Genomic DNA, 25,919 nt, shown 5'->3' on the forward strand with positions numbered 1-25,919 from the left:
TACCCAGGCAGAAATCAAAGCAGATTTTGCATAAAAGATGAATTGAGTTAGAATGAAAATTCGAGGTATTCCTATTGCTTGCAGATGCTGATGAAACATTAGAGGCAATGACAGTGCAAGTGCATTTTACTGAAAGTTTTAGTTAAATATTTCTGGCCTATTCTGAGGAATCACTGAACAATTAAAAACCACTTGCTTTTAGAATCTGTTCCATTACTTGACTGAAGTGAAATCTAATGGTGGAGTGAAAATCCCAGAAGTCAAAGGGGATGAAGCCTGGAAGGTTTTCTTTGATGATGCTTCCCAGGAAATAGTTGATGAATTTGCTATGCGTTATGGAATTGAATCCATTTATCAAGCTATGACGTAAGTACTACAGAACATTTACGTGGTCAATATCTCTATTAAAATATAAAGAAAGAAAGGAGCATTCATCTCACTTCTAATTCAAATGAAACTGATTAAAAAGAGAATTATATTTCACCGTGCATGTTTGATGCTGACTACTCACTCTTACAGCTGTAAAGTATTAATGACTTGGTAATTCATTACCACCATCCTCCAATCCTTGTTCTATTCTCCGAGTGTGGTTCCTTGACAAACAGTATCAACAGCACCTGGCAACTTAGCAATGCAAATTATCCACCCCATCCCAGACCTACTGAATCAGAAACTCTGAGGGTGGAATCCAGCAACCTATGGTTCAGCAAGTCTTCCAGGTAATTCTTATATACTTCAAAGTTTGAGAGTCAATGACTTACTCCATATCTGAGGTAACTAAAGTCCTGGTTTGTCCAAGGTCACAAAGCCTGTTAGTGAGAGAGACAGGTCCAGAGCTAGTAGGGTGTCTTGTTCCAAATATTAGAATATGTCTTTCCTTCTCATATTTATAGCAGTACTGCTAATTCAGTAAAACAAAGATTTATTTAGCACGCATAGAACCCAAACCGTATAAAAAATGCGATGCCACAGAATTGACTTATTATAATTTCAATGAGGATTCAGAACTGAATTTCAGTAAGGGTTTAGTAATGAACAGAAGTATTCGTTACTTCCCCATAATTTACTTTTTGAAACCTGGTCTAAGTTTATAAGTGCAAGTGGTTCAGATATATACCAGGTGTAATATGCAAATTATTTATGTGCATATATTAGATGACTTTTTTCATATTAACAACAAGATCTCATTTTCATGTGAACTGAATAGATACTGGCCCAGATAATCAGTCAATTTCAATCATTTTAATGATGAATGAAGACTGGGCCAAAATCAGTGTTCCTTTCCTTTCTTTTTTTTTTAATATACTATAAGTTCTGGGGTACATGTGCAGAATGTGCACGTTTGTTACATAGGTATACATGTGCCATGGTGGTTTGCTGCACCCATCAACCCATCATCTACATAAGGTATTTCTCCTAATGCTATCCCTCCCTTATCCCCCCACCCCCCGACAGGCCCCGGTGTGTGATATTCCCCTCCCTGTGTCCATGTGTTCTCATTGTTCAACTCTCACTTTTGAGTGAGAACATGCAGTGTTTGGTTTTCTGTTCTTGTGTTAGTTTGCTGAGAGTGATGGTTTCCAGCTTCATCCATGTCCCTGCAAAGGATATGAACTCATCATTTTTTATGGCTGCATAGTATTCCATGGTATATATGTGCCATGTTTTCTTTATCCAGTTTATCATTGATGGACATTTGGGTTTGTTCCAAGTCTTTGCTATTGTGAACAGTGCTGCAATAAACATACGTGTGCATGAGTCTTTATAGTAGAATGATTTATAATCCTTTGGGTATATGCCTAGTAATGGGATTGCTGGGTCAAATGATATTTCTAGTTCTAGATCCTTGAGGAACCGCCACACTGTCTTCCACAATGGCTGAACGAATTTACACTCTCACCAACAGTGTAAAGGCATTCCTATTTATCCACATCTTCTCCAGCATCTGTTATTTCCTGACTTTTTAATGATCACCATTCTAACTGGCATGTGATGGTATCTCACTGTGGTTTTTATTTGCATTTCTCCAATGACCAGTGATGATGAGCTTTTTTTCATATGTTTCTTGACTGCATAAATGTCTTCTTTTGAGAATGGTCTGTTCCTATCCTTTGCCCACTTTGTAATGAGGCTGTTTGGTTTTTTCTTGCAAATTTGTTGAAGTTATTTGTAGATTCTGGATATCAGTCCTCTGTCAAATGGATAGATTGCAAAAGTTTTTTCCCATTCTGTAGGTTGCGTGTTCATTCTGACGATAGTTTCTTTTGCTGTGCAGAAACTCTTTAGTTTAATTAGATCCCATTTGTCAATTTTGGCTTTTGTTGCCATTGCTTTTGGTGTTTTAGTCATGAAGTTTTTGCCCATATCTATGTCCTGAATGGAATTGTCTAGGTTTCCTTCTAGGGTTTTTATGCTTTTAGGTTTAACGTTTAAGTCTTTAGTCCATCTTGAGTTAGTTTTTGTATAAGGTGTAAGGAAGGGATCAGTTTCTGTTTTCTGCATATGGGTAGCCAGTTTTCCCAACACCATTTATTAAATAGGGAATCCTTTTCCCATTGCTTGTTCGTGTCTGGTTTGTCAAAGATCAGATGGTTGTAGATGTGTGGTGGTATTTCTGAGGTCTCTGTTCTGTTCCATTGGTCTATATATTTGTTTTGGTACCAGTACCATGCTGTTTGGGTTACTGAAGTCAGGTAATGTGATGCCTCCAGCTTTGTTCTTTTTGCCAGGATTGTTTTGGCTGTGCTGACTCTTTTTTATTCCATATGAAATTTAAAGTAGTTTTTTTCTAATTCTGTGAAGAAAGTCAATGGTAGCTTGATGGGGCATACTTCCCAAAGTAATTGATGGATTCAGTGCTATCAGTGTTTCTTTTCAAAGTTTGCTGTTCATAGCCCTTAATCTCTAATCATATTTCTAGAACAACATAATGTAAGCATGAATGATAATTACTGATACAGAAATTGTGCATGCTTTTCCAGTACATAGAATGTCCTTATGCTAAATAATAAAGATATATAGAATCTTAGACATGAAAACAAAGAAACCTTAGAGATCTCCCGATAGAACCTCCCTCTCAAATCTGGAAACTTTGTGATTGGTTCCCTGACTGATGGTTACCATCCCTTTGTTTGTCCACATCCAGTAACAGGGAGCTCACTACTTTGGAGGGAGCTTGTTTTATAATTGATCAACCATAAGGGAGTCCATGACTTTGACATCTGTTCCATCCTATGCCAAAGGCTATGATTCAGAACACCTAGTATAAAGTCACAGCACAATTAAAATGCAACTATGATGAACAGTCTAAGGGAAATGAATTGTTCTGCCTAAAGAAAGGTAGGTAGGTTAAAAAATCAAAAGAACCTGCTGCTGGATAGAATCCCATTAAAAGAAAAGATTAGGTTACATTTGTTCCAAAATATCTCTGGGAGCTGATGTTAGATTCGTTCATTTCCATCTTTTCTGTGTTCTAAGAAACATAGTCATGTGAATACAGAAAAATGCTAAGTATGTATCACGTAGATGGTTGAAAAGAGGAGAATTAGCACTTCCTTATTTTATTACATTGTATAATGTGGTAAATCTTGCCTCTCAATCTAAGTAAAAGATAAGTATTTTTCAAAAATATTTTCGATATTTATTTGCAAGTGACCTGCAGGTAAATTGTGTCTTATTGTATTTACAATACTCAGGAAAGGCAAAAACTTCTGTTCACACTAGACAACTGTCTAAAAGCAGGGGTTGGCATTTTTTTTTTTCTTTCTGTAAAGGGCCAGATAGTAAATATTTTGTAGTTGTACCAGTCTCTGTTACACTGCTTAGTGCAAAGCAGTCATAGATATGAAGTAAATAAATGGAAATGGCTGTGTGCTGATAAAACTTTATTTTAAAAAACAGAAACTCAGGATTTGGTCAGGGTTTGGCATGAGGGCCTGAGGGTCATAGATTCACTGGTCTAAGGAGTGAAAACAAGGCAGATAGAAATAAAGAAAAAGAATGCCTTAGGTTTTGTGATTCATTGACAATTACACTTCAGTGACAATAATGTGGTAGATTATGTGTACTTTTGGTTATACATTTGATTTAAAAACATTTTTATGTATCACATGTTTCCTTTAGCCCTAAATACTTACCATGACAACCCTAATGTTTTTCCCAGCTTAGCAAAACTTTAGATAGGCTTCTTTCTACCTCTATTGCCCTGAGGGCCATCTCCTCTCAGCTGTTGCAGATTCCAAATGACCTAAACCCACAGGCCCCTGACCTCCTTTCCCTTAGAGCGTTTACTTTAGAAAACTTACAGTTGTAAATTCTTTCTCTGTTCCTTTGAGAATTAAAAAAAAAAAAATTAAAAAAAAAAAAAAAACCTTTGCCTGATCTTGTCCCTGTTGCAGTAACCTTAATAAAAATTCCCTTGTCTAATTAACTTTGGTGCAATTTTTGCTTTGTCAGTACAAAATTTTCCATTACTTTGCCAGAAGAAAAAAATTCTGTTGACAATCTGATTAATCCTAAGGAAATTACTATCAACATAGATACAATCTCTGTTGTACCAATAAAGATTTTATGAATACCAATATTATTTATTGGTATTCATTAGTTATTAGAAATTACTGTTTTTATACAAAAATATACGTGTACTCATTTTATCTTAATCTGTTAATATAATTGTAATCTGTAATTATATTCAGGAAAGATAATAGAATGGAACAGCATAGGAGTACATTTGAATTCTATTCCAGGACTTACAAATTGAAATTTTGAAGAGAGGAATCATATCTTTCATCACTGTTTTACAAGAAGTTCCCTTGTTGCATGATAGAAACTCAATACATATTTGCAATTGAGTGAATCAGAGGCAGAAGTTGTTTATCAGAATTCCATTTATTTTTGCCTTCTCCTAGTGTGTTTCTAGATGCCAGAGTTTTTCAGTTGCCAAAAACAAAGTGAAAATGAAAAGTTTAATTGAGCTGATAGAGGGTTCTATGTCACCATTTATGTTGTAATAAGGGTGAGAGCACACTACATTTATTGATCATTTTTAAAAATTTGAGGAAGTTTCAGAGTACTGACTTTTTTTTTCAATCAGGAGTTGAAATACAGCTTTCAGAGATAGTTTCCACCATATTTTTAAAATGATCCTTTTGCAATTGAACTGTAACTTGAGCCCTAAGCTATTGCTGGTCAAGGACTAACTCAACTGAAAAAAAAAAAAAAAAAACTGTTTATAAATACATCTATCTTCTAATTTAAACCGGTTGACTAATGAATCCGTATTTTTCTGTTGTTCTGAAACCTTGTGTCAAGGAACAACAACAATAAAAGTAACCGGAAAGCCAACCAACCAACTAATGAAAGAACAACAAAACCTAGAACACAACATTTGAAGCGCGTCTCAGAATTAGTTCCTCTTAATTCTTAAAAAAAACAAAATTGGAAAACTCAGCTACAAGGAAGAAATGGTGTCTTGTCTGTGTAGTAAGGATACTTACCAGTTTTGAAAAAGACAAAACTCCTTAAATCTGTGGATTTTCCTAGGCACCATTTGATCAAAAACAGAAATCAAATTGTACTTTCTTTTGATATTTAAATACTCTTTAGGGTTAGCCAGATCCCCAGGTAACTTCATAATCTTCCTCTTTTATTAGAGATTTCTTGGTTTCTTTTGAGCACATTCCCATTTCTTTGAAGATGGATTTGGAGAAGAAGTAAATAAGGGGAAGTATGTTTTAAGTCATAGTCTGGTAGTACACTATTGAATTTTTCTCCTGTGAATTTCTCATCAGACAAAAGAGTCTGAAACTATTTTGCTGGTAAACCTAAGCATTAGGACTGAACGTCCCAGTGCTCCAGGTTACCGCCAGCTTACTATAAAGCACTCCTCTTTCCACATAATATTTTCTGTGAGGGTACCATTTATTAGCCCTACCCATTACATAAAAATGACCCTTTGTTCTGGAGCCTGCATCAGTAGGAGAGGGATTGCAATTTTCCTGTTTGGACAGGTGATTGATTAAGGACCTGAAGAATTTGTTCCCACATGGCAAATGCAACCATCCATCTAAAATAGTGTTCTAACTAATGACAGTAAGAATGAGAGGCTGTTCCCCTTCTCTAAGGAACACACCATTCCACATATTTTGCATCGTGGGGTGAGGCATAGAACTTGTTTCCATCATCAATATTTTGGGAGTTCTTGATGCTTTTCATCAACTGATGCTTCTCATCAATATATGCATTATATATGTTCCGAATAGTGTTTTGAAAGACTAATCGTTCACAGCTGAACACATCTGGGGAATTTTATATCAGTCATTAAGGATTAAACCATCCTCTGGAGATTATTTCTGTCAAGAAAATACATTTTCTTGAGTGTTTAATTAGTCATTTATTGTAACATGAAGGCTAAGATATCTCACAAAGTCTGAGATTCTGTTAGGCTATGGTTATGCCTCTACAGTACCAAAGGAGAGGAAAGCATTAGGTCAGTGTTTTTTACCTTGACGTGCTTAACAAACAACCTGGACCCTGACATTGGCCATCTTTATCTAATTTATATTTAAATCAGAACTGTTTGGATACAGATTACTTTAAAGTCAGCAGTCTGTTTTAACTGCTTGAGCCAAGAGTCTACTTGTAAAAAAAGAGTGCTACTTAACGGCGTCTTTCATTCATTTAAGAAATATTTACTCACTGCCTATCATGTGCCAGAAATGTTTCTATGGTTACAGCAGTAAGCAAAAAGTCAGTCTAGTTTCCCATGAGCCTCACATTCCAGAAGACGAAATTAATTTATTCAATAGACATTTTCTGAGTATGTAAGTATAAGGACTTACATAGAATGTCTTAGTCTGTGAGGCTGCTATAAAAAAATACCATAAATTGAGTGGCTGATAAACAACAGAAATTTATGTCTTACAGCCCTGGATGCTAGAAGGTCCAAAATTAAAGTGCCATCAGGTTTGGTGTCCGATGAGGGCCATTTCCTGGTTCATTGATGGCTATCTTTTCACTGTGTGCAAGCTTCACATGGCCAAAGGGATGAATGCTCTCTGGGGCCTCTTTCATAAGACAACTAAAATCCCATTCATGAGGGGCTCCCCACTCATGACATAATCACCTCTCAGCAGCCTCACCTTGTAATACTACAACCTTGAGTCATAGGTTTCAACAGATGAGTTTTTCATGAACACAACTGTTCAGACCACAGCACAAGGCAATGGGGGAAATAGCAGTAAAAGATAGCTCTTGCCTCTAGTAAGTTCCTGATTTAGGGGGAAGAGAATGAAAAAATTAAATAATAACAAACATGGGGGCTGGAAGGGCCTAGGTATAGAGGAAGCAAATCCAAGCACAGATGAGAAGTGTCAGAGAAAGCTGATGGGCAGCCTGAGGGTCCCACCCTTACTTGTCCTTCAGCTTCTGTCTTCCTCTAAAATCTGTGCCTTTTATTTATTTTCCAATCACACACCATTGCCCTTGTACTCAAAATCTCCATAATTGCATTCTAGCAACCCATAGCATCTTTGAGAAGCTATGATGTTTTTGGTCAAAGGAGAAGTGACATTTAAGTGTTTGGGTCAGCTTTGTGACAAGAGTGAATAAAATTCTAACTTATCATTGATAAGTTAGAGTGCTGAGCTGAATTTGGGGGAGCAAATGTGATGAACATTGTTTTAGTGTATTTGTAACATCAGAAATGCAGATGGTCTTCCCTTTCATTTTGCATAGTATCTCTGAAATTGCTTCTAACAATCTAGGAATCATAATCTCCTTTCGGTACATCTTTCCAATCACCTTCCTCTTCTGTTCATTGATTATTTTTAAACTTTAGATGAAAGGCATTTCTATTCTTTGAAAACCACATGTTCAGTATGATTTTGGACACCTGTCCCTGAACTGGCATGTGAGCTAGAGGATTGTTTTATTTTTTTGTTCAACAATAGCAAGTAACATTAATCCAGATGTGCTATTTGAAATATATATTAGGCCAATAATATTTTGACAATTAATGGTTAATAACTTTGTAACAGTTGCTTTAGCCAAAAACTTGCCAGTAACTACTTCATTATTCACTTTTTAATTTTGTTTAATTGATTGATAAAATTTTATGTATTTATTATATACAACATGATGTTTTGAAGCATATATACATTGTAAAATGATTAAGTCTAGCTAATTAACATATACATTACATTACATAGTTATTATTGTTATGAGTATACTTCCAAGCTGTTAGCATTTTTCAAGAATACAATGCATTGTTATTAACTATCGTCACCGTGCTGTACAATAGACACTTCGAACTTATACCTCCTATCCAACTGAAAATTTTTATACTTTGACAAACATCTCCTAACACTCACCCCACTAGTCAACTCCAGCTCCTGGTAACTACCATTTTATTCTCTAATTCAATGAGTTCCTCTTTTTTTTTTTTTTTTTTAATATTCCCCATATGAGTGAGATGTTCATATGGTATTTGTCTTTCTGTGGCTGGCTTACATCATTTAACCATTTTTATCCATGTTGTTGCAAATGACAAAATTTCCTTCATTTTTATGGCTGAATTCTATTCCATTGTATATATATACATTTTCTTTATCCATTTACCTGGCAGTGGACACTTAGGTTGATTCCATATCTTGGCTATTGTGAGTAATGCTGCAATAAACATGGGTGTGCGGATATTTCTTGACATACTGATTTATTTTCTTTGGCTATAAGCCCAGTAGTGGAAATAATAAATTGTATAATAGCTCTATTTTTAACTTTTTGAGGAAGCTTCTTACTATTTTTTGTAATTACTATAATAATTTACATTACCATAAACAGTGTATGAGATTCTCTTTGCTCTACCTCCTTGCCAAGGCTTGCTATCTTTTACCTTTTTTGGTAATAGCCGTTCTAATAGAAGTGAGGTGATTGCTCATTGTGGTTTTAATTTGCATTTCTCTGATGATTAGTGATGTTAAATATTTTTCATGTACTATTGGCCATTTGTATGTCTTCTTTGGGAAAATGTCTATTCAGATCCTTTGCCCAATTTTTAATCATGTTATTTGTTTTCTTGCTGTTTAATTATTTGAGTTCCTTTTATATTTTTGATATTAACCCTTTATTAAATGTATAGTTGGCAAATTTTTTCTCCCACATTGTAGGGTGGCTCCTCACTTTGTTGACTGTTTCCTTTGCTGTGAGGAACCTTTTTAGGTTAATGCAATCCCATTGTCTATTTTTGCTTTTGTTGCCTTTTTGAGGTTATAGTTAATAACTCATTACACAGACCAATGTCATGCAGTTTTTCCTCTATGTTTTCTTCTAGTAGTTTTATAGTTTTGGGTCTTACATTCAAGTCCTCAATCAATTTTGAGTTGATATTTTATATGGTATGAGATAAGGGTGGGTCAAATTGTATTCTTCTGCATGTGGACATCCAGTTTTTTCAACATCATTTATTAAAGACATTATCCTTTTCTCATTGTGTGCACTTGGCACTCTCGTTGAAAATCATTTGTCAGTAAATGTGTGGATTTATTTCTGGCCTCTCTACTCTGTTCCTTTAATCTATGTGTCTATTTTTATGTCAGTGCCATGTTTCATTATTTGCAATAAGTATCATCATTTTAGAGTTTATTACTCAAACTTTTCCCATGGAACTAAAATTCCATTTGTTGAATTCTTCTGACACTAACACCATTTACTTGCAAAAGTAAAGTCAAGTGTTTTAATGTTAATAATGCATTGTTTTTAATCATGTCTCTAGAGGAGAATATTAAACATTTCCAGAGATTGCAACAGTACATTTTTACCTTTTTTTTTTTTTTTTGAAGATATATTCTCTGGTTTTTGAAGAGGTGGTTTGCAGCACCTCTGAGTCAGTCATTTTTAATTACTGGTTGTACTTTTAATCCTATTTCCACCCTGAGAATAATTTAAGTAGTATTAGAACTGTAGCTGATAAAAGTAAATGATTTTCAATGGATATAGTTAGAAACAAGAAAAAGTTTGCTTTGGCTGTAACTACACATAAAGAGAGAACCCGCACAAACTCGGAGGCGGACATCTTGCCAAACTGAACATCCTGTAGAAGCCCATTAGCTGAAAGCTCTGCAAAGAGCAAAGATTGCCTCAGGCTGACTTCTGTGTCCAGTGCTTTCTTGTTATTTTTCCTAACCTCTGGCTGCAATAGAATCAAATGTTGATGGTGGAGAGAAGTGATGAATGTAGTTGGACACAGCCAACATGTTATTTATATTCAGAAAGGCATAGCATGTTCGAGCATGTAAGGATTGGATCTTCTAAAAATCCTTTCATTTTGCAGATGGAAAAACTGAATCTAGAAGTGATGAAGTTACTTTTTAAGGTCACAGTAGAGGGCTAGGTTTAGCATGAAGCATCTTTATGCCTTGGTACTTTTAACTCTAAATTGGCCACCCAGATTCCTTCCACCCCTCCGCGTACTATATGGATACATACACACACACACACACACACACACACACACACACACACACACACTTTGCTGACCATTTCTTCAAGGTTTCAAAGGAACGTAGCCACTAATAATGATTCATATTTTTCCTTTTTTAAGAATTGTTTATTTTTCTTTTTTCCTTCAACCATCCAAGAAATGTGTACTTTGATGTATACTACTACCATCTTTATCATATCTGTTGCCTAATCATTTACTATTTAGAGTCATGAAAAGGCAAGTTCAACATAGACTATTGTTTTGGTACTAGGAACTACCTTCTTTAATTTAGCATGCTTTTAATCACAGTTTCTAGAAAAAGATAGGTATTTTTACCAAACTGGGAAAAAAATTATACTCATTGGAATGACCTGAAAATTCTGTTGCTCAGTTTCAGTATTTTATTTTGTAAAATCAGTATCAAATGACTTAAGTTTTTAATCTTGGCTCTCAACTGTTTAATTCCCAAGTCACTAGCTATTTCCAACAAGATCATTTTAATATAAGTTCTAAGAGGTGGCAACAAGTCCTAGGTATTGTATCTTTAATCTTTAGGTGTATTAAAAAGTGTTTAACTATGACTAAATTTATGAGTCATATTTAAATTTTTGACATATTTATATTTCCTTTCAATCAAACAACAAAAGTTTTGCTGATTAATTAGCTCATAAGAAAAACTATGGTAATGCTAATTTGTTATTGAAATTGGTAATAAAATATCTAGTGGAAAGAAAAGTAGCATTAAGTGAAATGCTGGGTTTTTCTTATTAGCCTTTTTTGATTTTCACATATTCACCATTCTCATACCTTTATTTTGCGTTAGGAACTTATGCACCAAGATAATTTCATTAATATCTTTAAAATTCTTGATATATTTTATTAAGTAAAATTAAACTGGTATTTATTTTACAGTAATTTTATTATATCATGAGACATGTACTCGTAACTAGAAATTACTTGTCAGTAATACATTTTGAAAGAGAAAAGTCATTTTGTGATTTGTTTGACTTCTTCAACAAAATTCTTGTTCAGTGGTATTTTAGAATATGATAGGTTATACAATTTTGCATTATATACTTTAAAGGTTATGTAGTTTTCTTCAAAAGGAAAATATATAGAAATAAATAATTTAGTGAAACAAGAATACAAAACATTTTAAATTATCTTATTAGTGTTTAAGGTTACAAAGAGACTTAAAATCAACAAAAGGCAAAATTTGAATTAGCAAAATTTAAGATGTATATTTTATATATTTTTTCTGGTTAGTGTAATAAAAAGTGTTAATGTTACATTTAAAAATACACAATGTACATTTTTTAAATAACACAAATGTATAATGCCACCCAGAGATAACACTATGATCATATAATTTAGCAGTATTTCCTGCTTGGTATTTGTTTTTGTGTTTTCATGCAGACATATACACATATCTATTTGTGTTTGGTGTGCATGTGTGTGTGTGTGTTGAGATAGTAAAATGTTTTTATCCTGCTTTTTTTGGCAACTTACAGGGTTTCTTTGAATACATGTTTGCTGACCACCTGGATGTTGTCAGCATCCACCTGCAAACTTTAAACTGAAAGACCAGCCCCTAAAAATTTTCCACTTTCTGCTATTTCTTTGTTCAAATGAAGTACTCTTTTAGACTGGGGAAAAATATTTTTTAGCTTCTATTTGTGGGTTTTCTAAGCATATTTCTTTTTCTGAACAACGTAAACAACCAATAAATTTTGTCTTGCTAAAAGCAGAGCATAAAAGATTCTACATAATCCCCAGGGTATATTGTTCCCAGTGTTCTTCCAGCCCTTTCTTCTAAGTAGCCTCACATCCCATTGCTCATTCCCTATTGTACAGGCAGTATTAGAATCTTGGGAGTTTTGTACTCTTTAATGGATATAAAGTGAAAAGGTGTGGGAAAGGAGAAACAGCTTTACCTCCTGGGAAGTCCATTAGCATGAAACAGGGAGGGATTGATAGCCTTGCTTGGCAGCAGTCTAGGACCCAGATCTCTGATAAACGGAGCAGACATTGGAAGGTTTCTAGAAATACCCTCCCATTCCTTCTGGTCAGGTTAGTGTTTTAGGAGTTTATATACTAGCAGTCACTGAATAGTTCCCCATCTAGCCAGCCACTTAAAGTTAGAAAAAGTTCCTTCCAGAAACTGGGAAATCTTTGATTGGTAACCTTCATTTCTAATACTGTTGTGACTGTGCATCCTTTTTGGTTTTCTCAGAAGTTTCCATGGGATGCTTAGAGGGACTGAATCAGATTCAGCTAGCTACCATCCATTATACCCCAGAAATCACCTCAGTTAAATTTTAATCAAAATGTAAAATATTTCTGTCAGCTTTCTAAGAGGAATACTTGCCTAATGCTTTAGAAAATTTAAAATGCTGCTTTCAGCATACTGATTATAAGTAGAATATTATTCGCCTTCAAAGTATTCATTGCTATTACAGTGTTAACTGCTAGGTACTTCCGCCACATTTTCACAACATAATTGGATGTTTTTATAAACTGCCATACTCAAGCATCTGTCCTTTATTCCCTAACTCTACATAAATACCTTTAGTTTATATTTTGGTTCATATTACTTTAATTTGTTGTAATTAAGTAATGTTTGTTGGTCAGTTAATATGTACAAGGAAACAATGTGCTAAATATGGGCCAGATATATATCTTAAATTTTGCTAATTCAAATTTTGCCTATCATTGATTTAAGAGTCTCCTTGTCACCTTAAGTACTAAGAAGAAAGATAATTCAACTTGTTTTTTTATTCTTTGATAAACTAATAATTATTTATATTTCTCTTTTTTTTAAAATAAAACTGCATAACCTTTAAAGTATATAATGTAAAACTGTATAAACCTATAATAATACTTCAAAATATCATTAAATAAGTTGGATGTTTTTATAAACTGTCATACTCAAGCATATGTCCTGTTTGTTTGGAATAAGTCAAACAAATCAATAACACAGTGCTTTTTTTTCTTTCAAAAGCTATCAAAGCATAAACAAAACACATTCCAGAAAGAACAGATACGTATACAAGCAATACGCAATATTGAAGAGAGAGGGCCAAAGTAAATAAAATCATTATGTCAAAGATATATCTGTAGTCTCATGTTCATTGCAGCATCAGTCACAATAACTAAGACATGGAATCAACCTAAGTGTTCATCCGTGGGTGAATGTATTGAGAAAATGTAGTATGCACTCAGAATGGAATACTTTTAGCCTTAAAAAAAAAATGAAATCTTGTCATTTGCAACAAGATGGTTAAACCCTGAGAATATTATGGTTAAGGGAAATAAGGCAGGCACAGAAAGACAAATACTGCATAATCTCATTTGTATGTGGCATCAAAAAAGAAAAAAAAACAAAACACTAGAATTCATGGCAATAGAGAGCAGAATGATGATTACCAGGGGCTTAGGGAAAGGAGGCAGATTGTGGAGCTATTGGTCGAGGAATACAAAATTTTAGTTAGATGGGAGGAACAAATTCCAGAAATTCATTTTACAACATGGTGACTATAGTTAATAACAATGTATTGTGTTCTTGAAAAGAGCAAAGAGAATAGATTTTATGTTTTCTCACCGCAAAAAAAAAGATAAGTATGGGAAGTAGTGCAAATGTTAATTAGCTTGATTCAGCCATTCCGTAATGTACACATATTTCAAACCAAGCTATTGTACATGATAAACATGTCATTTTTATTTGTCAATTAAAAATAAAGAATTAAAAAAAAGAGAGAGTGAGGAGGATAAATTAAGAGAAGCTATACTGTGGTAGATGGTTAAGAAGGAGTCTCTAGAGATACATTACGTGAATTCCAGTCTTTGAGAACCTTACCTGCTCTGTGACTTTAAAGAAAAAAAAAATAGAAAAGGAAAGAAATGTTACAACACATACAGAGAGGACCTTAGACTTCAGAAACATTGGCAAAACAGAAGCAATTTAGTATTTAAAGACTAAGTTGCAATTACTAAGCTTACCTAGTTTACTTGGTGTTTTCACGCTGTTCATGATGGGAACAGCAACTTTCCCACTTGGTTTTATATTTTCAGAGATCATTCTAAATCTTCAGTTACAACATTGTCAAAATTAGGCTTAAAATTGTTTTGTTAGGAAGTTTGGGTACTGCAGAAAAATTCAAGGTTTTGTGTTTTAGAGATCAGAAGCAGACAGTAATTCTGTGATATTTGAATTATCTCCAGGTGCAAAGTATTTTTTTCCTTCTGACTGTGGTATGTGAGGTGGTCATTCATATTGGAAGCATGGCAGGAGTGTCAATTTTCACTTCTACACTTCCTAAATTGTTTTTCTGCTTCCACTAGCCACTCGTTTGAATCCTTCTTTATACCACTTCAGAGTCATCTTTTCAAATTAATCTGATAATGCTAGTTCTTTCTGCAGAAATCTCAGGTAACGTCATATAGTTCACATGAGAAAATCCAAACTCCTTGGCCAGATATTGTACCAATCAAGGTTTGGCCTTGACCTACTTTACCTTGGTCATCCCCTGGCACCTCTTCACTTTTCATCTTATTTCCTCTTAGTGAAAACTCCTGTCACTTTATTAACATTGATCTTGCTAAAGTCATCATGATGTTTATTTGTCAAGTCCAATAACTTCTTTTCTGTCCTTATTTTATAAGACTCTTACTGCACTTAACAGTATCAATCATCCTCTTATCAAGATTATCCTGATTCCAGTTTCCTGGGTTTCCTTTTACCTATCTAGTATTTATTTAGTCTCAATTATAGAATTTACTATTTTTTCTTCTTGTATAATTTCCTTTTATATTGCTATTTCCCAGGTGACATTCTGTAACATTTCTTCGTTTATTGTACATATTTTCCCTAGATAATCTTATCCTTTCTCATGGTTTCTGATAATTCATGCTGATGATCCCAAATCTAGGTGTCTAGTCCATGTCTCCAAAAACCAGTAACATTCCTACATGGAAGCTCTATAAGCACCTTAAGCTCATAATTAACTGGATACATCATCCCCCCACCTTCAACTTTTTTCCAATTTTTAGTTCCCAGCTCACTTGGCAGAAGAACCACTCATGTAGTCACTCAAACTAGAACCTTGAAACTTAACCTTTTCTCTTCCTCATCCCTCTCTATCAATTCTAAGTCCTAACAGTTTTTCCTCTGTGAATATTTCTCAAATCCATTTCCTCATCACCATCTACACACTACTACTAGTTAAGACATCCATCATCTCTTCTCTTCATAGCCTCCTAATTGGACTCTTTACTTTCATCTTCCTTAAACTCATCCTCCTCCATGCTCCTCCTATCAAATTAACCTATTTAAAATCCAGATCTGATTATTTCACTTCCCATTACATGTTGAAGAACTAAAGTTCCTTGCTAATGCTTTTTAACTTATATTTACTCTGTATCATTTTGAACTTTGTCCAAAAATGTCTTTTGATGCCTAGAATAGATCCAATTTATCTAACATGTTACACAAGACTCTCTATAAACCCTTCAGATTTATCTTTAGCCATACCAATCCTAAGTGTTCTCCTGGAAATTTGTGCTCTGTTAACCTAAAATTACTAGAGTTAACTTTATACAATATTTTATTTCTTTCCATAGTGCCTTGATTTGTACTTTTCCATTCCTCTGGAATACATTCTTTATCCATCAATGATATCAAACCCTGAGTCAGGCTTGGCTATCTCTTAGTCATTCATTGACTGTTAGCCCAGCGTAATCTCAAGACGTCTCCCCTGCTCCTCCTCACCAGACTGTGATATATGCATTCTAACTCAGTGTCTTCATAGCACTCTGCTATGCCTTTTTCATATTTTTGCATAACTGTATTAAACGTATTACATGACTGATTCCGCCAGCAGTCTATAAGCAGATTCATTCCTGCATATCCAAAGCTAATATAGTCTCTGCCATTTAGGTGTGCTCAGTAAATATTTGTTGAACCAACTTGTAGAGACGCTAAGCTCTTCACTCTTTCATGATCATTACCTCAACTCTCATTCTGTATTCCTTGTGTTTCCCTCTGACTTCTCCTCTCTTCACCACTATGGGACTCAGTTTGGCCTTTGGAGGATTGTCCTGCACCTCCAGGCCTGTTCCTCTACCCCATGGCCCACCCAAAAGGCCCCAAAAGGCCCACCCTTTTGGCTGCCTCTGTGATTGCACTTTCCGCTGTACAACAAAATTAGGATTTGAGGTATGTGCTTGTTAATTGGGAGTATGCATTTTATTACATCAAGACTATGTTTTAATCAACTCCAGATCCTTACCATTAAGAAGAGTGCCAGGAATACAGTAAGTACATAGCCAATGAAGAAACAGTACTCTGACCAGATGGCTTTAATAGGAAAAAAAAATGGTTAAATACTAGAAAACTCTTAGAATAAATTCTAATACGAATTCTAATCAATTTTCATAGATGAATGTATTATAATTACTATCTGACTATCCATTGAAGTTATTTTTAAAAGAGAAGTTTAAAATGTGAATGTAAGTTTGATGTTACTGTTTTCTAATTTTTCTGTGAACAACATGTTAGCATTAATGATAAATGTGTAGCAAAGATTGTATAAAACTATATAACTCAAGACTGCACTTATTTACATGATGTTTCCTGAATTATACAAATTTTCACATATAACCTATGAATTATTAACCTCTCATTTTGGTCATGAAACATTGCTCTGGCATTCAAAAGCCATAGTTTCTTAGGGTATTTTTATCCTCAAGATATTTGCTTAACCATCTCAAATTAGGGAAAGGGTGGTTTTTGATACTTCTAATCTTCCCATATTGCATTTGCTTTTCCCTCAGATGACTTTTAAGTAGTGAGCAATGTTCAATAATTGTGTCACTTTCTTTCAAATTTATTTAGTTTTTTTAAAAACTGACAGATAAAATTATACATATTTATCATGTACAATACGATGCCTTGAAGAACATATACACTGTGGGATGATTAAATCTAGCTGATTAACATATGCGCATCTCACATAGTTATCATTTTTGTGGGAGAACGTTTAACATCCATTCTCCTAGCATTTTTCACAAATACAATATGTCATCATTAACTATAGTCACCATTCTGTAAAATAGATCTTTAGGACTTACCCCCCATTTAAATAAAATGTTATATCCTTTGACCAGGATCTTCCCAACCCTGCACCCGCTAACTGCTCCAACCTCTAGTAACCACCTTTCAACTCTCTACTTCTCTGACTTCAACTTTTCAGACTGTACATATGAGTGAGATCATGCTATATTTGTCTTTCTGTGTCTGACTTATTTCACATAATGTCCTCCAGGTTCATCCATGTTGTTGAAAATGGCACGATTTCCTTCTTTTTATGACTGAACAGTATTCTCTTGTGTATATAACCATATTTTCTTTATTCATTCATCTATTGATAGATACTTAGGTTGATTCTATTCCTTGACTGTTTTGCCTCAATACACATGGGAGTGTGGAAAAAAAAAAAAGAAATGTGATAGCAGAGCTCTAAGAATTTTTAATTTCTGTTTTGTACTAATTTTTTTGTTAAATAAATGATACTGTTTGTGAATTCTTAATAAATATTAATTATAATCAATTCAGTATATGATAGAGTCATAACACTTATCATTTCCTTAAAGAAGCAGTCATTACTAATCTAAATCCAAGGTTAAGTTGCACAAATCATGTAACTCTCATAGCATAAATTTTTATTTGTGATTCTTAAAGATGCACCTTTAAAGATTTAGCCTTTTTTGTTCATCAGTGTTATGACAAGTGGGTAGCAAGGTGCCTGGTTAAGATCTAAGAAAAGCCACAGTTTTCAGGATGATCATTTATTTTTTGGGAGAGTGCCACTCAGGGCAGCTATGTATGTATGTGTTCAATAATACAAAATTCAGAAATGTCTAGATTCCTTGGTGGCATAGTAAGATATGAGAGCAACATAGCATCACATTATATAGTGAAATTTTCTTTCCTCCATGTATATTTTATCTTTCACTTTTATCATAAGCTGTGCTTTCTATTTTCAAGTATTTTGTTGTAGTTCAAATGAAACAGGTTTCCTTGAGAGAAATAACAAAATTGGATCCTTGATGCTTCTGATGGGTATAAATGATACCATTATTCAAGGTTTAAAAGAAATGATCTTTAAGCATAAAGCTGGCATTATTCAATCTGTTCTCACTATTCATCCATTTGCCTAATTAAATCTTGTCTGTAACAAAGTGCTTAGAAAAGAGAATTGCTTACAGAAGATATTTCTTTCTGAAAAATCATACAAACTGGACTCAAGTCATAGGTTAAACTGACTTATTCATTCAATGTATAATGAGAGGAGGGTGCCTTGCTACTTTACAACTGTGAGAGGCATGCAAATGCAAAAGAACATTTTGGTTAAAATACAGCATTTTAGGAACCAAAATAAGTCGAAGCGGGGATGAGGAAGTAGGGAGACTCCTGCACAGTTGCTTTCTGATGGTGCTAAATTCCACTGGAAATTGTACTTTTGGTGTGTACATGCAATATTCAAAGTTGAGTTTACACTTCTCTGTGGCAAATTACGTTCTATTTTTTTAAGACATTTATTCCACATTATGATCAAACTATTACATTTAGCAATCAACATCGAGGGTGCAAAAAAAATGTGCATTAAAAACATTCACTAGAATGCTTTACACAAAACAGAAACTAAAATAACCTGTTATACAATTAGTCACAAATATAATCCTTGAGATTTTGTCCCATACACATGAATATTGTCTAAAATACATCTTCTCTGACAGCAGCGAGGCCCTGTCACCATGTGCCTGGCTGAATTCACAACTGCATTGTAACCTGTAGCTTCCTTGTCAGTTCACTGGCTTTCTTCTCCTGCTAATTAAAATCTTCTGCCACTGCCATAGCTACTGCTGCTACTGGAACCACCATGGCCACCTTGGTTTCCTGGTTGGCAAAGTATTGGCCTCCATGACCACAGGAGCCAGAGCTTCCGCCTCCAAAGTTTCCACCCTTCATTCATCCAAAATTTGAAGATTGACTCTTATCATTGCCAAAATTGTTGTAGCTTCCACTACTTCTGAAACTGCTTCCATTCTTACCAAATCCATGATAGTCATCCCCACTGCCACCATATCCACTACCACCACAGATGCCAAAAAAGCCATACAACCGCTAAAGTTTCCTCCATGACCAAAGTTGTTATTCCTCCAAAACCACCTCCGTGACCACCACCAAAGCTTTTAGGACCCCTTTGACCTCTTCGACTGGGTGAGGCACTAGCCATCTCTTGCTCTGACAGGGCTTTTCTTACTTCACAGTTGTGGCCATTCACAGTAAGGTATTTCTGAATGACAGCCTTATTTATGGAGTCATGGTCATCAAAGGTTACAAAAGCAAAACCCCGTCTCTCGCCCCTGTCTCAGTTATGATTTCAATCACTTCACTTTCCCTGTACTGTTCAAAATAATCTCTTGAGTGCTGTCCCTCAGTGTCTTCTTTAATGCCATCCACAAAGATCTTTTTCAAAGTTAAGTGGTTACCTGGTCTTTGAGAATCTTCCCTTGAGACAGCTCTCTTTGTTTCCACAACTCTTCCTTTGTGGCCTTGTGTTCATGGCTACATCCACCTCCTCCGCAGTGGCATATGTGACAAACCCAAAGTCCCCGGAGCGCTGGGTGTTTGGGTGTCTCATTACCACACAGCCTGTGAGTGTTCCCCCATCACTCCTCAGACTCTCATTAACTTTTTTTCAAAGCTCAACCCTCTGATGCAGAGCTTCTGCAGCTGTTCAGGCTCTTTCGAAAACTCTGACTTCGACATGACAACAGTGGCAAGGGAGACTTTAACGATGCTTTCTCGGCAGCGTCCATGGGCGAAAAGGGCAAATGACACTCTAATGAAGCCACTTTACATTTGCGAATTAGAAATTTTCAAAAGGCTGAAATTGTTTTTCTTTCAATTAGAGATTGTGCAGTTTTCTCTCCTTTTCATAGATGTAGCTGTGGAATTACTTAATTGCTGATGTTAGAAGCTCCGTTGTTGCATGAATTAATTAATTTCTGTTTAAAAAGCACATTATGTTTTTTGTCTTGCAGGCACTTTTCATGTCTGTCTTCTAAATACATGTGCCCTGGTGTCCCTGCTGTCATGAGCACCTTGCTGGCTAATATAAATGCTTTTTATGCTCACACAACAATTTCAACAAATGTACAGGTTTCTGCTTCAGATCGATTTGCTGCTACCAACTTTGGTGTAAGTATAATCTTTTAAACTTTAAAATTCCTACCAGCTTATGGGAGTTACATTTCAAGAGACTTTGAACTTAAGATATTCTTGGAATCTTGCCGCAGAAAGGACATTTTAGGGAATAGCATAATGGGCTCCAGCTCAAAGTTCATTTGAAAACTTTTTAGTAAATTAACTTTGACATTCAATAGGAATTTTCATTAGATTGAATCTTCATATCTTAAAGGATCTTTTTCAATGAGGGAAAAACATACATTTTATAAGAGAATGCTGGGACTTTATAGGGAATTCTCAACGTATGCGAATTTGGTATTCAACATTTCAGATTCACTGTCTTGTAGATACAGTTCCCTAGTCAGTGTGAGTTTGGCTGCCTTCTCTGGAACATATTAGGCTCCATTTGCACTTCCTATTGGTTCCTTCTGGTACTGATGGATAGTGGCACATCCTCTAAGTAAAACATAGTAGGTGTTTAAGGAGCCTAAGAAAAACAATCTGTGTCTAATTAAGGCCGTCCATCTGACATATGCAAAGACATCAAGAATGCATTGAAAAGTAGAAATTCAGGCTGGGCGCAGTGGCTCATGCCTGGAATCCCAGCACTTTGGGAGGCCGAGGCGGGTGGATCACAAGGGCAGGAGAACGAGACCATCCTGGCTAACACAGTGAAACCCCGTCTCTATGAAAAATACAAAAAATTAGCCAGGTGTGGTGGCAGACACCTGTAGTCCCAGCTACTCGGGAGCCTGAGGCAGGAGAATGGAGTGAACCTGGGAGGCGGAGCTTGCAGTGAGCCGAGGCCGGGCCACTGCACTCCAGCCTGGGCGACAGAGCAAGACTCTGTCTCATGAAAAAGAAAAAAAAAAAACAAAAAAAACAAAAAAACAAAAAAAAAAAAACAAAGAAAAGTAGAAATTCAGGGAATCAAAGGAGCCCCAAGAATTCGTCTGTTGCATCCATCATTGTAACTTTCTCTACAAGTATACTGTAACTGAAATTGGCAAGACTGGAAATAGGATGTAAATTAAGAGTATTTCTAGTGAGGTGGTAAGAGTCAAAATTGAGATGGAGAAGAGAGGATAGATACCAAAGTTTTTCAGGGCATAAAATCAACAGCCTCAATAACATTTGGTATGTTTGGGGACATGGACAGGGAGGGAAGAAGAAGATGCCTGGAAATATTCCCAGGTTTCTGGCCAGGGCAAATGGGTAGGCAGTAGCACTGTTCAGTAATCCTGTGAGACAGGTTTTGTTCTCATTTTTTTTTTTTCATGGAGGAAACTAAGATCAATTGTGGAGAAGTGATTTTTCATGGTACCATATTGTTTCCACTGTACTTCCAATTTAGTTCACTGAATATATTTTTGTTACAGAGTATATTGTTTAGAACTCAAATTTCGAGTTATGTGTCATAGAAAAGAAACAGTTGAGACATAGCAAATAAAAGGGTGAAAGAAAACACAGTAGGGAAAAAGATGTGTTCCTGTGTTTACTCTTTTTCTGTCCTTTTCCTCTAAGAGAGAAGTGCATGTGAGGTGTATGAAGTGAATTAGAATAATCAAAGGAAACTAAAATTGCTATTTAATGCCAAATCAAAGAAAATGCCAGTAAAGGAGACTACTCTTTGGGTTAGGAGTTATGGAGTTTCCGTTTTTATTGAAATTTAGCAAGTCAGTTTAGTCATAAAAGCTTCAGTTCCTCAACACGCTCAGTGAAGAAGATAATTCTTACTTTAACATGTTTCTCAAGTTTAAAATAATGATAAAATAAGATACAAGATGGCAAGCCAGTTGATAAAAGTTAGAAGTGTCATTGCATAAACTATGAGGATTTTGTCTTTCCTGCCTTACCTACAGCGTAACCTACAGTATCAGCTACTTTTGTTAGACAGATTGACTCTTTCAGAAGCTGGAACCAAAGAACGTTCCCTAGCCAGCTCAACGAACTCCTGTTGTTACCAAATACCAGACCATAGAACAGTTTTGTTATAAAAACCTCATCTTAGTAACAGCACATGTCGTCTTGGGATTTTTACCTATGATGTAAAACATTCTGTGCTATGAAATGGTTTTGCTTCTAATATTCCGTCTGTGTATATTGTGAAGAATAAGTCAACATCGTGGAACACTGAGCCTTTCTCCCTCTGAGAAAGATGTGTGTAAGCGATTAATATCCACCATAAAAACTACCTGGAGGAAAATTAGATAACATGCTCCTTTTCTTCCTGCTGCCCCAAAGAAGAGAGAGCAGATTGATTTCAGCACATTTTAGTATTTCAGTGGCAATGTAGTTATAACAAACTTCATTTTGTAAATCTAATAACTTATTATAGAATAGGGCCAAAAGAAAGAGAAATGTTTCTTCAAACTACATCATGAGAAGTTGGTGATTTGGTATGTAAATTTGACTATATTTTTCTAGCTATTGAAAATAATACCATTTGATGAGTAAAATATACTGAAGTATATATCCTGCCTCTACATTGGAGCCTCAGGTTTTTATTCACCTAACTATTAAAGCTGATTCTGTCATCTGGGACTCAATGACAATTACATGCTGTCTTCTTGATCCTTCTCAAAGATACATAACCCACACATTTTGAGACTCCAAAAAATAAACCAGTGTAAAAAGCTTTCTTACCTATGAGAATTGTAAAACAAATCTTTAAGAAAACCATTACGCATTTAGACCTTTTCATGTATAAATCTTATTTGAAATCATGATGTAGATGAAACATGTTCAAAAATAAAGTGAAAAGGACAGAACCCTTGGGTGTACAGAAGAGATGCAAGCAAAGTTTATCCAGGAAACTGGCTAGACCAATTGGATGACAATGATTTTTTTTTAATGTGATTTTATCTCACCACTGCACTCTAGCCTGGGAGACAGAATGAGACCCTGTCTCTAAAAAAAAGTGATAGTGTGAAAGATAAGGTAAACGATTTTGGGAAAGGGGTAGTATATAATATCATTAACTGTCATAGAGAGTTCAAGAAAAATGGAGAATTAAATTAACCCACTGAATTTGGCAAGTAGGAGGTCATCAGTCAGTGAAGCAATTGTGGTTGAAGCCTGATTTCATGAAGTTTGTTCAGTGAATGGCATAGAACAAGCTTGTCCAACCCATGGCCTGTGGGCCACATGCAGCCCAGCGTGGCTTTGAATATAGCCCAACACAAATTCGTAAACTTTCTTAAAACATTATGAGACTTATGCATGATATTTTTATTGCTCACCAGCTACCATTAGTGTTAGTGTATTTTATGTGTGGCCTGAGACAATTCTTCTTCTTCCAAAGAAGCCAAAATATTGAATATCGCTGGCATAGAAGCACAGTGATATAAATTAAAGCTCAATTATTCACTAAAATAGGATACAGTCATTCAAAATCAGGTTTTTATGGAAGAGGTTCTATAATTGAGCAACGCCCATGATATAATGATAAATGAAAAAAGTATGCTAAAAAACTCTCTATGCTATTTAATTCCAACACTGAAAACACACACACACACACACACACACACTCACACACACACATACAGGTTTAGAGATGAGACTGCAAGGAAATATGCTAAAATATCAATGATGTAGCCACCTGGTTGGATTATAGCTGACATTTTGTTGGTTTTGTTTTGTATTAATCTTTACACAACAGTCTTTTTGTTATTATTATACTTTAAGTTCTGGGGTACGTGTGCACAACGTGCAGGTTTGTTACATAGGTTTACTTGTGCCATGTTGGTTTGCTACACCCGTCAACTCATCATTTACATTAGGTATTTCTCCTAATGCTATCCCTCCCCCAGCCCCCAACTCCCGACAGGCCCCAGGGTGTGATGTTCCCCTCTCTGTGTCCATGTGCTCTCATTGTTAATCTCCCACTTATGAGTGAGAACATGTGGTGTTTGGTTTTCTCTTCTTGTGTTACTTTGCTGAGAATGATGTCTAAAATTTTTTATAAAATACCTTAAGTCTGTATTAACTTTATAACAAAATTCTGAAAGAAAGGTTGAAATTGGGTGAGCAAATAGACTATTCTTTCAAGGAACTTAAGTGAGAAGCTAAAAAGAGAGATTGGGCAAGAGTAAGAAGGTTTTTCCATATAAAAAGAGACTTTATTTTTATTTTCTGCTTGGGTAGGGATTTTTAAACTATTTAATAAGGTAAATATAAACATGTTTATAGTGTTAGGAAAGGAGTTAGTTGCAAGAGTGAGGTTGCGAATTTCTCAGATGGGAGAAGAAGTGACTATAAGTACTATCTCAGAGGAAAGGAAGGAAGTGTGGTCATGAGGGCAGAAGGAGAGGCTAGCCTTTCGCACAAGAAAGGACAAGCTCTGCTCTGAAATTCGAGGAAATAGTGTGAGAGTACTTGCAGAGAACACTAAGCTTTTGATATAGAAGTGAAAAGTTGGGGTAGTTGTACCTTATTTTTAGTCCTTCTTTAAAGTTGTCTGGAAGGCCAAGAATTGCTCATTTACAAAACAAGGGCTGTGAAATGGTTGCAGAGGGGAAGAGGGTGGTAAAAGTTTGGATAAGCTACTGAGGGGAATACAAAAAAGAATGTTTCAGGGACATGTAAAAAAAAATTCTTAGTAAAGCTAAAAGTGTCATTTGCTGTTGGGCACTATAAATTTGTTGTCACAATTCTTGTGACTGTGAGACTTTCTTAGGGTGTGTCAGCATTCTGACGCTGATCTATGAGGAGATATAGCCGATTGTTGGATTGACTCTAGGCTGAAATTTTGCAGAAAAGAGGCCATGGGAAGGTAAGGAAATTCATATAAAGATAATGGGGTGAAGGTAAAGTGATTTGCCGTTAGCTCTAGTTTTTGGTAAGTGGAACCATGAGAAGCATGATGGATAGCAAGAGAGAATGAGGGGAGAAGTGGGGAAAGGGACAGAGAAAGTGGAGGAGAGAAAACAGGCAGAGACAGAGGATTGTGGGAGGAACGTATCAATAGCACCTTTCAGTTAACATTTGGAAAGTGAAGTCTCAGGTCCAAAAGGTAACTCAGGGAGTAGATTGTTGAAAATTGATTGTAGAATAGTGGCATGCTACAGCTGGCTGGTACCTGCTCATGAGAACTGATTGGTAAATTTTCAGGAATATTGCAAGCTGGTTGTTAAACACAGCCATCCTTGAAATTGGACATATTAAAAGTATTTACAACATTAAAGTTAG

General features: G+C 35.4%; 1 protein-coding gene across 1 annotated transcript in view; it reads left to right on the forward strand.

Moving 5' to 3' along the window:
• UNC13C (unc-13 homolog C (C. elegans)) overlaps nucleotides 1-25,919 on the forward strand; it is a 690,296-nt gene that overhangs the window by 323,978 nt on the left and 340,399 nt on the right. The window contains exons 12-13 of the mRNA XM_011986478.1: nucleotides 203-366; nucleotides 20,585-20,741. Of these exons, the coding sequence (XP_011841868.1) occupies nucleotides 203-366; nucleotides 20,585-20,741 (321 nt within the window). The remainder of the gene's footprint in view (nucleotides 1-202; nucleotides 367-20,584; nucleotides 20,742-25,919) is intronic.

The sequence above is a fragment of the Mandrillus leucophaeus genome, unplaced genomic scaffold (genome assembly GCF_000951045.1).
Source record: "Mandrillus leucophaeus isolate KB7577 unplaced genomic scaffold, Mleu.le_1.0 Scaffold108, whole genome shotgun sequence".
NCBI classification, from domain to species: domain Eukaryota; kingdom Metazoa; phylum Chordata; class Mammalia; order Primates; family Cercopithecidae; genus Mandrillus; species Mandrillus leucophaeus.